We start from the raw sequence: 12,256 nt of genomic DNA, 5'->3' as shown, positions 1-12,256 counted from the left end.
CACGTGGTGCTCCCCTCGAGTAACGAGCATCTCGAACACCCTAATACTCGAACGAGCATCAAGCTCGGACGAGTACGTTCGCTCATCTCTAACTACAAACCTTTCTGCCAGCCCCCACCCCTCTGCCACTTGTCGGGATTGAAGGAGAGAGAAGCAGCAAGTATTGTTAAAGCACAACATTAATTGACCCCATGAATGAGTTATCCCAATAACATAATATCTTTATATTTAGGTTGGTAGGATGTAGGTCGTGTAGATTGTGGACTGTAGGGTTATTCTTTTTATTTACTAGAAATCATTTACCTTTTTTTTTTACATCAATTAGTAATAACTTGAATTTTGAGTTTATATAAATTAATGAATCTCCTTAAAATTCTCTATGGTGCTAATTATAATTCTATAGGTAGTTCAAATAAATAAACTACCTGTTAATCCCGGTTTTACTCAAGTTTATTTGGTACAGGTGTTTACCTGTTGTTCGCATGAAAAATTTTATGAAGTTGTGGTTACTTCAGAGGAATCGAGGAATAAAATATGCATACACATGTTTAACTCTTTACATGCTGTGGTCAGTGTGACCACGGTATATAAAAGTCTGACAGAAGAAGACTGCTCCCCCTCTCACCCATTGGACCCCCACAATGTGATCATAGTGTCCAGATTGGTTGCTATGGCACCCAGAATTTTGAATATGGCCTTTGAGTTCACCTGTTACGATGGCCTATGAGGCTCAGCCTTTGACTGTGTTTCACAGGCTTTCTTACACAATGCTATACTGAAGTAGTGCATTAGAAGAATGACAAAATGTGGTGATATTCAACTCCCCTAATGGGACAAAAATAAAGAGTATTAAAAAATTGCTAAAGGAAAAATGTCAAAACCTCACCTTTCCACCTTTAGTGCAGGCTCACATGAGGGTACTTGAATTGTGTATCATGAACGCGATGCACGCTTGTGTAATACATGGAACATTTCATCAATTTAAATACATTGATTTTCAGTCACATTAGTGTTTTTCATTGAATATAGTACGCAAATAAAAAATAACACAGCATGTTCTATTTTACCGTGTATTACACGTGATACAGACTTTTTGTTCTCTATGGATGGTTACGAAATGCTGTACATATTGTGTGCACGTGGAATTTGTATGCAATGTCGCTTAGCGACAGAGTGGGAATAAAAGAAAAAAGTGAAATCAGGAGGCCTGCACATGGTAGCGTACCTGAGATATGGTGTCATGCGCAGGCAAAAATCACTGCCATACATGGCGATATGTGGGTCCACACCACGGTTATGTTCTGTGTCATAAACTTAGCGTTTTAGCACATGATTGTATGAGTCTGCCCTTACTATGTAAAAGTAAGAATAAAAAATTTAAAAAAAAATTCCATGTGGCATCACTGCCTTCACAATGACCCATAGAAAAATATGTGTACATTATTTAACCCACAAAGTGCACACCATAAAAAAATAAATTAAAGACATGGGAAAAGTTGCTAATTGTACCTATGTCACTTTATAGGTCTTTAGGGGTCTGTGAATGCGGGAATAAACAAAAAATACACAAATCTGTTGGCCTGGGGCAAAAGTGGTGAGGCCAGTGCAGAAGGCAGAAAAGTTGCTAAATATTTGTGCATGCAGGACTTACACCCAAATCTGCAACTTTTTGATGCCAGAATTCTGTAGTATAAAGAAGGATAAACTAAAACAATGGTAAATCAGTCTTAGGCCTCGGTCACACGGGCGATTTTCCATGTGATCTGCACATGCGATGTGCGATTTTATAAAACCATTGCTTTGCCTTGGTATTCGACACATGAGTGCTTTTTATGCGCTCGTCCGATAAATTATAGAACAGAAATCGCAGATCGCACCTATCTGCGATCTGCGATTCCTGTTCTCTTCTCTATATGTGCTCAATGGGGCCGGCGGCAGCAGCGCCGACCCCATTGAGAACATATACTAGACAAATCATTCTCCTCTGCCACAGCTGTAACAGCTGTGGCAGAGAAGAATGATGTTTGCCCATTGAATTTAATGGAGCCGGCAATACAGAAGGCTCCATTGAAAGCAATGGGCTGCCGGCGATCGCACAATGAATTTTTGGGAAGGGCTTAAAAATATAAGCCCTTCCCTGAAATTCATCCAGAAATGTGTAAAAAGAAAAAAAAAAACCTCACCTGGTCCCGGCAGACGGAGTTCAGCCGCGGCTGGCCGGCAGTTCTCTTGAACTGCTGTGAGTAGTATTCAGCAGCCGGGGATTTAAAATCCCCGCCTGCTGAATGAGCTGCCTCTGATTGGTCACAGCCCTGACCAATCAGAGGCAGCTCTCACTCACCCATTCATGAATTCATGAATGGGTGAGTGAGTGCTGCCTCTGATTGGCTCAGCGCAGGGACCAATCAACGGCAACTCGCAGCTGAATGACAGCTGAGAGCTGCCCCTGATTGGTCCCTGCGCTGAGCCAATCAGGGCTGTGACCAATCAGAGGCAGCTTATTCAGCAGGCGGGGATTTTAAATCCCCGGCTGCTGAATACTACTCACAGCAGTTCAGGAGAACTGCCAGCCGGCCGCGGCTGAACTCCGTCTGCCGGGACCAGGTGAGTATATATATTTTTTTTCTTTTTACACATTTCTGGATGAATTTCAGAGAAGGGCTTATATTTTTAAGCCCTTCCCGAAAATTCATTGTGAGATCGCCCACAGCCCATTGCTTTCAATGGTGCCGGCTATATTGCTCGCTCCATTGAATTCAATGCGCTGGACAGCGCTGAACTGCTCTGGCCCGTTTCTAATGAAACGCGGCTAGGAGCAGTATTTTCGGGCGATTTCTGACTTCTGACTGAGGCCTCACTGTCAGAAAGTTTTTTCTAATATCTAATTTGTGTCTCCTCCCCCCGTTTAGTTTCATCCCATCGCTTCTATTCTTTCCTTGTGCAAATGAGAATAGGACTGATCCCTTTGCACTGCGACAGCCCTGCAGATATTTGTAGACAGCTATTAAGTCTTCTCTCAGCCTTCTTTATTGCAAGCTGAACATTCCCAGATCCTTTAAGGGTTCCTCATAAGACATGATTTGCAGACCACTCACCATCTTGGTAACTCTTCTCTAAATTTGCTCCAGTTTGTCTATGTCTTTTTTAAAGTGAGGTGCCCCGAACTGCCTAGTACATGCTAGTGATATCTAGAGTAAAATTGATGTGTCTAGTACAAATGATATGAATAGTACAAGTGATGTGTCTAGTACAAGGGACATGTCAAGTACCAGGGACATGTCTAGTACAAGTGAGATGCCTAATATAAATGACATGCCTAGTACAAGGGACATGTTTAGTACAATTGAAGGGATACATTCCAATCTACAATGGGTATATAATTTTATGTAGCATTTGAGAAAATTCAAATTCAAACTCTGCTACTACATCACCTTAGAAGCGTTATCCGACGCCACCGCAGTTACTCCCCGGGTCCCGACACTGTTTCTCTTCTTCATCTTCTGGCCGTAGATTGAAAAATCCTGCCTCCTGGAAGTGCTGGCTGTAATTGGCTGACGTTTAGCCAGTCACATCCAGTGCTCAATGAATGGCTGTAATTGAACCAATCACAGCTATTCATCAACTGCTGGCTGTGACTGGCTAAGCGTCAGCTAATCACAGCCAGTGCTTTCATGAGGCGGGGATTTTTGAAACCCCGGTCAGAGGATGGTACAGAGAAACAGTGCCAGAGACCAATAACAAGCTGCTGGGCAGCAAGGGAGAGATGATGTATACTTATTTTTTTAATTATTTTCTTCAGCTACATCTTATTTTTAGGGTAGGGCTAATATTTCAAGCTCCCCACCCAAAACTAAAATCCCGGCATGTGATGCTACAAATGTGCGCGACTTTGTAGCCCACAAAATCACGGTATTGCTGCAAGAAGACGCAGCTAAATCACACGGACCAGCGATGCGATATCACTGCAATTTTCTTGCAGCAATGCCGTGTCACCCGTGTGAAGGAGGTCTTATGCTGTCCTAGATATAGTCGTGGAAGTGAAAGAATTTCTACCTATTTTTTCAACCTTTTCTACACAGATGATTTATTGCAGCACATTGTCTTGCAGACAAATTTATATGCTGCTCAACTGTCACATACAATCCTAACACTGATTGGGACATCAGCAAATGTACAGGAGGTAAAACCTGTTTTAAGTCTGATAACTGAATACAATCCTTCACAACACAAAAAGAATTCTGCAAGAGTGAGCGTATTATGTGACATGCTTGTTTGTGGAAACTCTCATTGTAGTAAAGGTTCTTGTCTTTTCCTTCAGATCCCAGTATCTCGCTGCTCAGACCAATGTTTACCTGGAAGCAGAAAAAAGGCAACAGAAACAATTCATACCTGCTGCTACTACTGCGTCCCTTGTTCAGAAGGAGAAATATCCAATATAACGGGTACATGGTAGTTATGAGCAGTAGGACTGTGTAATGAGTGATGGTGATAAAGGTTACTCATCCCAATTTTCACGTAATCTAATCCGGTTATTCCGAACTGATTCTTGGCTCAAATTGTAGAGAAATTGAATTACCCATAATCTCTGCTGTAGCGGTCAACGTGTAGCCAATCAGCAGCCAGGGTGCATTGCTGATGTTACAAAATGTGTTCTCCATCTTACATGTGGGCAGCAGTTTCATTGTACTCCTGTAGCATGTGACCTAGTGATATATAATATAGGTGTAGTTGTACAAGTGGCCATTTTACATTTAAGCACAGGAAAGAGAAGCTACATCACATTTCTGTACCTATATAACACGTGGTCTGTTGTTAATGGGAACATATATTCTACAAAGGGTATATTGCTGCTGGTTGTGAAAGCTTGTTGCCAACAGAGATCTTAAACTGTGTTTAAGTGCAGGGAGCAAAGAAAGTTACTGCATCACATATATGCCTATACAAAATGTAAATCCGGTCTCTGCTGTCAATGTATAGAGCAGCAAAATAATCTTTGGTGCAGGGAATATTACAGTTCTCAGTTTTTGACCTCAGACGTGTTTCTAAGTTGCCAGTCCAGCTACTATGAATTTTTTACAGACCTTACGCAGGTAGCAGTGGGGTTTAATTTAAGTGAATTTAATTATGCTATGCCAAACAGGGACAGCTCGCAAAGATACAAGCTTTATCCTGTGCCTTTCCATTTTCACATATTGTGCCTCCAAGGCATTGCAGCTTATTTAATTGGTGGTGTTTTTTTTTTTTTTTTGGTAATATAAAACAAACAACAAATACACACAGTGCATGCCGGCAGCCTTGAACGCCATTCAATCAATTGTTTGCAGGCTAATAAGTAGCAAAAACTAGACTAAAGAGTAAACACTAAAACCAACAACAACAAAAAATACCAAAATAAATAAAAAGAAAACACGAAGAAAGCAAGGGTTAGAGGACTTGGTTGTGGAGGAGGAAGTCAACAAAACAGCACCACCACCAGTGGCAGAGGAAGTCTAGAATACTTTTTTCAGCCCATCACAGCCTGCAGCAAAGGCACAGGGTAGTAAACTAGAACAATATGCAAAGGGAAGTGAAAGGCCTGGCAAAAATATACAGCTAAGGAATAAAATTGAGAATATTGCTATTAGAAGCGAAAAGAAAGCACAAAGACATCCAATTCTGAAGAAAAGTAGAGGAACAAGAAACACCGATCACAAACTAAAATGTTTTTACACAAATGCACTGAGCATAGGAGAAAGGAAGGAGAATTAAAGCTCCTGACTGAAGAGAAATCTGTAGTCATAGATATCATGGTAACTTGGTGGGAGGATTCATATGATTGAAATACAAGGCTTAACACCTTCAGTGGCGGGTTTCTTACTACCCTGTCAGACCCACGTTTTTTAAATGGGCCAATTATTTAATTTTAACTAATTTTCCAGTCGCATTCCAAAAGCCATAACTTTTTTCATTTTTCCATTGACACAGCCATATGAAGGCTTGTTTTTTGCGGGACAAGTATTTTTTTTATGGCATCATTTTTGGGTATATATGATGTATTGCAAAACGTTTGTAACTAATGCGAGGGTCACGGGAAAGGCAGATTAACATGAAGTCAGCCATGTGTGCCAGAGTCCCAGTGCACAACACATCGCTGTCCTCACTAGGAGGATAACTCTCAGCCTCCTCCTCCTCAGACCATACACGCTGAACCAATGTGAGGGAAGTAGTATGGGTACCCTCTGAAGTGTGGGCAGAGGTCTCTTCCCCCTCCTCCTCCTCCTCCAATAGGTGCTGAGAAACAGACGAGAGGGTGGTCGGGCTATCATGCAACGTATTGTCATCCCCCATCTCCTGTTCTATCTGCAATGTGATGACCTTAATGCTTAGCAGCGACCTTCTCAGCGTGCAAAGCAGCGGGATGGTTTCGCTGATAATGGCCACATCGCCGCTTACCATTTTCGCTGACTCCTCAAAGTTTCCCAACACCTGACAGATGTCAGACATGCATGCCCACTCCTCTGTGAAGAAGTGCGGAGGCTGACTACCACTCCGACGGGCATGTTGCAGCTGATATTTGACAATCGCTTCACTCTGCTTGTAAACCCTGGCCAACATGTGCAATGTTAAATACCAGCACGTAGGCACGTTGCACAACAGTCAGTGAACAGGCAGATAGAAGCGCTGTTGCAGTGTCCTAATGGTGGCAGCATCTGTGGTAGACTTTCTGAAATGTGCGCACATGCGACGCACCTTCTGAGCAGCTCATACTAATTGGGGTAGTTTTTAAGAAAGTGCTGAACCACCAGATTGAACACATGGGCCAGACATGGCACGTGTGTTAGTCTGCCAAGCTGCAGAGCCGCCACCAGGTTACGCCCATTGTCACACACAACCATGTCTGGTTGGAGGTTCAGCGGCGAAAGCCACAGATCTGTCAGCTCCATCAAACCCTGTAACAGCTTTTGGGCAGTGTGCCTCTTGTCACCTTAGCTCAGGAGTTTCAGCACGGCCTGTCAACACCTTCCCCACGGCAGTGCTGCAGCGCCTCGAGCTACCAACTGAAGGCGACGTGCTCACAGATGGTAATTGAGAGGTGGAGGAGGAGGTGGGGGGGGGTGGAAGAAGAGGCATAATAAGCTGGAGAAACCATGACCGCGATGGGACCCGCAATCCTCGGTGTGGGTAGCACGTGAGCGGACCCAGGGTCAAACTCTGTCACAGCCGCCGCCAGGTTAACCCAATGTGCCGTCAGGGAGATGTAGTGTCCCTGCCCACCAGCACTTGTCCACGTGTTGGTGGTGAAGTGAACACGTGCTTGTGTAGTGCAGGGACGGCACAGCGGGAAAAATAGTGGCGACTGGGTACCGAATAGCATGGGGCGGCGCCACCATGAGGTTGCGGAAAGCCTCACTTTCAAGCAGCCTATAAGGCAGCATCTCCAGGCTCAGCAGTTTGCTTACATGCACATTTAGCAATTGTGCATGCAGGTGGGTGGCTGCATAATTGCACTTGCGCTCTAAGGCCTCTATAATGGGCAGCTGAAGTCCGTGCTGGGACACATTGGTGTAGGCAGTGGAGGACCATGCAGCTAAAGGGGTGGAAGCAGGGCGAGGGGAGCTCGTGCCTAGGTCCTGGGATGGGGATGGAATCTCAGTGCCAGCATGTGAAACGGGGGAAGAGTCAGTGGTATGACCCGCAGGTGCTGAATGGCCTGCGTTCCACCTTGTCGGGTGCTTCCAGGGTTTCAAACACCTAGCCCTCTGCACGGGAGCTTGCCGCGAGGAGGTGCTGTGGGCAACAGTAGGGTGATTAGTTGCTTTGTACCTGCCTCTCCCTCTGGCCACCCCACTGCCTCTTCCAACCTCTTCTGGTGCAGCAGTTGCCTCACTCTCAGAAGCGCTGTCCTAAGTAGGCTTACCAATCCAGGTTGGATCAGTCACATCATCATCCACGAGCTCTTCCTCTGACTCCTCAGTCTGCTCCTCCCTCAGGCTTAATGATCTAACAGCAACCTCACTGACAGAAAGCTGTGTCTCATCATCTCTCATCATCATCCACAAATACCTCTTGAGACACTACTTGGAAGTTTCCATCTCCCTGAGACTGTGAAAGGTCCAAATTTTGGGCATTGGTCATGACAAACTCCTCAGGTGGCCCAATAACCATTTTTTTCCGACTCAGGGAAGGGAACCGAGAACAGTTCCTGGGAGACTGCCTGTTCAGAAACTCTCCTTTGCTGGGAGTGACCATGCTGGGAGGAAAGAGGAGCAGTTCGAGGTTTTCGAGGTCCGGTTCCTTGGCTAGCCTGAGTGGACTGCGTGGAAGACTGGGTGTTGGATAAATTAGTGGACATGTTATCCGCTATCCCCGTCATCACCTGTTCGCACTCCTGTGCTTTTAATAATGGTCTACCACGCAGACCTGCAAACTGTGAGATGAAGCTAGGGAGCATAGATACACGGCGTTGTACTTCTCCCTCAGCAGCAAGCACTGTTTCACCTCACCCAGGACCTCGGCCTCTACCCACACTCTCATTCAGATGCCCACGTCCATGTCCATGTCTTTGACCTCGACCCTTACCCCAGTCTTTATCATATTGGATAATGCACTTGGTCAAAATGCTATGCAAACTGCGAGTTATTCTGTGTATGCTTATAGGTAAAAATAGACACTAAACGGAGTATAGTGTTGTTAGAAAGTGTGGATTGACAGGACCCACACAGGGGTATATAGCATAAGCTTTGAGCCCCCCCAAAAAACAAATTTAAACAGTCTATACTATTGTTAGATTGCGTGGATTGACAGGACCCACACACATGTATGTAGCGTGCGCTTTGAGCCTCAAAATACACACAAACAGTGTATACTGTTTTTAGATAGCATGGATTGACAGAATCCACACACGGGTATATAGCATACACTTTAAGCCCCCCCAAATTTTTTAAACAGTATATACTGTTGCTAGATAGCATGGATTGACAGGACCCACACACGAGTAAATAGAGTACGCTTCACCCCCCAAAAAAATTTTTAAACAGTGTATACTGTTGTTAGATAGTGTTCATTGACAGGACCCACACATGTGTATATAGCGTATGCTTTGAGCCCCAAAATATATACAATAAACAGTGTATACTGTTGTTAGATAGCATGGATTGACAGAACCCACACACGTGTATATAGCATACGCTTTGAGTCCCAAAATATACACAATAAACAGTGTATACTGTTGTTAGCTTGGATTGACAGGACCCGCACACGTGTATATGTAGCATTTATCTTTGAGCCTCCCAAAAAATTTAAAAAAAGAAAAATAATAGGAGTTTTAATACGCTTTGAACCCCCCCACCCTGCAACTTTTCAAACAGTGTATACTGTTGTTAGATAGAGTGGATTGACAGGACACACACATGTGTATATAGCGTACGCTTTGAGTCCCAAAATATACACAATAAACAGTGTATACTGTTGTTAGCGTGGATGGACAGGACCCACACACGGGTATATATAGCGTACGCTTTGAGCCCCCAAAAAATTTAAAAAAAAGAAAAATGATAGGAGTTTTGTTACTTGCTATCTAGTCTCTGTACACCACTAGCAGTATACTGCATAAAACCATTAACAGTATGCAGTATACAGCCGGGATACTTGAGAATACTTTGTGCGCACTACTGCTCACAGCCAGCCAAACTGCTGATGCACACAATGAGAGGAGTAGTAGTCCTAGAAAGAACTGTTGGGTTCTTGGAACAAGGATCCCTGCCTAGCCGCAACCTCTAACCAACACTATCACTTTCCCTGAATAGCAGGAGCTCTGTCCCTCAGCTAATCCAGCCTGCGTGTGAGGCGAGCCTCAGGTGACTGGAGTTTTTATGCTCGTAGGTCACCTGATCAGGCCAGCCAGTCACTGCTATAGACATGCACAGGGTTGGCACGACACAGCAGGAGGTGCAAAAGCCTTCCCTGCATCCCAATCTAGTGATATTACTGTGCGATTGCAGTGTTAGGGTTGCTCTACATATTGCAAAAATTCCTATTTTGGTCTGGTGGATATGTGGTACCCATAACGAAGTATAATCATGATGATGGGTTTATGGGGTGTAAGGATTTCCCATCCATAAACTATTTCCCCACCTCACTCTACGTAAATGTTTGAGTCTGTCCAAAATTTGGTGTTTTTAAGCAATATTTAATAAAGTTAATCATTTTGATTTTCTTTTTCAGTGATTACTTTTAAAATAAGAAGCATAACTGTTGTCTTCCTTATTTCAGTTTTCGATCAAGGAGACCATATGTGGGCATTATTTTATTTTCAGTGACATCACTGCACAATTGACCCTGAACCACTGTACACTATTTTGACCACTATTTTTGGTTGGATCACAATGTTCATCACATATTTAGTGCCCTAATTTATCCAGACTCCAGACAGAATCATGAATATATTCAGACCCCAGAGATCCTAAAATGTATTAGCGCCCAAATTAGACACCCTGAATAAGTCAGACTCTAGACCAAACCACTTGAATAATCAGTACCCTACATATGTTTACCCTACTGGCTCGCTTTATCCAGGAGCACCACTGTACTGCTACCTGATGCTATCTAACCTCAGGACATTTTGTGCACACTGGGTATTGATGTTGCACAACATCAGAACCCAGTGCAATAACACTTGGAGATGAAGAAAAGTCAGGAGGGTAAGTACACTGACAATCCTGGGCTCACTCAACTGTTATTGCTTTGTGGCTTATAGTACCGTCTTTCCCTAAGGAAAGGGTAGTTAAATAGGAGAAACAAGTTCTGGAAACATTATTTGGCCTTCACCCTTACCAAAATAGCCAACATATTAGGTAATTTTGCTTCCCATATGGTGGTAGAGATATTTCACGTAGATGGATATATATACAGTATCAGCTAGATAGATTTAATGTGTAATATGTTATGGGATATTTCTACAGATGCTGATAACTGTATTAAATGCCAAAGTGAGGAATGGCCAAATGAGAAGAGAGACCGATGCCTGCCAAAAGTCATAGAATTCATCTCTTACCAAAATGACGCAATGGCTTATGTATTTTCTGGTGTCTCAGTCTTCGGATGTCTTGTGACTGGCTTCATATTTTTAATATTTATTACCTATCGGCACACTCCTATTGTTAAAGCTAACAACCGGAACCTGAGTTACGTCCTCCTGGTCTCTATCATCCTCAGCTTTCTCTCAGTCTTCTTGTTTCTTGGTCGTCCCAACGATGTAACTTGTAGATTGCGGGAAACCAGTTTTGGAATATTCTTCTCAGTAGCCATCTCTTCACTTCTTGCCAAGACTGTTATTGTTTGTGTTGCTTTTAAGTCCACCAAGCCTGGAAGCCCCTGGAGAAAATGGTTGAGTGTAAAGTTGCCCCATACCATAGTGCTATTGTGTTCATCTTTACAAGTTGTTCTCTGTGTTATCTGGTTGTCTATCTCTCCCCCATTCCAGGACCTGGACACTCAGTCTTATCCTGATAAGATCATCATTCAGTGCAATGAAGGCTCAGATATCTGCTTCTACTCCATGTTGGGTTATATGGGGCTTCTGTCAGCTGTGAGCTTTGTGCTGGCTTTCATGGTAAGGACATTACCGGACAGTTTTAATGAGGCCAAGTACATCACCTTCAGCATGCTGCTGTTCTGCAGTGTCTGGATCTCCATGATCCCAGCTTATCTGAGCACCAGAGGGAAATACATGGTGGCAGTGGAGATATTTGCAGTAATAGTGTCCAGTGCTGGACTTTTAGCTTGTGTGTTTTTCCCAAAATGTTTTATCATTTTATTTAAATCTGAAATGAATAAAAATACTGACCTGCTGAGGAAAAGGAAGGAATGAGGGCAAAATATTACCACGTGTCAGGGATTGAACATTTTGCAGATATTCCAGTTATTTGGTGCTTTTTAAAAAATTGTATCCATTCACTGTATATGCATAAACTTATAGCTCAGTGAGGATATGACTGCCGACACCCAGAATAAGAGTCCCCCATTTTCTTGAGGAAAATAGTGTTATACCATGTAGAGTAAAGTTAAACAAAGTAATGTTGTAGATATGATACCATTTAATGGCTAAACGCCCTTTTACAAATTGTTTATAGCTCAAAATTCATTCAAACAAGCGAACATGAGTGATAATCATTTAGTATGAAGTGAAAATATTAATCCCTTGTCATTTGTAGGTGTTTAAGCTGACTTTTCAGTCAGTTAAAAAACCTTGTTAAAACTCGACAGCTCACTGGTTCCT

At 43.3% G+C, this 12,256-nt stretch overlaps 1 protein-coding gene across 1 annotated transcript in view; it reads left to right on the top strand.

Annotated features, from left to right (window-relative positions):
• Positions 1-11,848, top strand: part of LOC136573247 (vomeronasal type-2 receptor 26-like) — an 89,747-nt gene extending 77,899 nt beyond the window's left edge. Inside the window, exons 3-4 of the mRNA XM_066574546.1 lie at positions 4,319-4,442; positions 10,941-11,848. Of these exons, the coding sequence (XP_066430643.1) occupies positions 4,319-4,442; positions 10,941-11,848 (1,032 nt within the window). The remainder of the gene's footprint in view (positions 1-4,318; positions 4,443-10,940) is intronic.
• Positions 11,849-12,256: the final 408 nt, after the last annotated feature.

This window comes from Eleutherodactylus coqui, chromosome 7, assembly GCF_035609145.1.
Source record: "Eleutherodactylus coqui strain aEleCoq1 chromosome 7, aEleCoq1.hap1, whole genome shotgun sequence".
Classification (NCBI taxonomy): Eukaryota; Metazoa; Chordata; class Amphibia; order Anura; family Eleutherodactylidae; genus Eleutherodactylus; species Eleutherodactylus coqui.
Note: the sequence above shows the minus strand (reverse complement) of the source record. Positions and strands in the feature narration are given on the sequence as shown.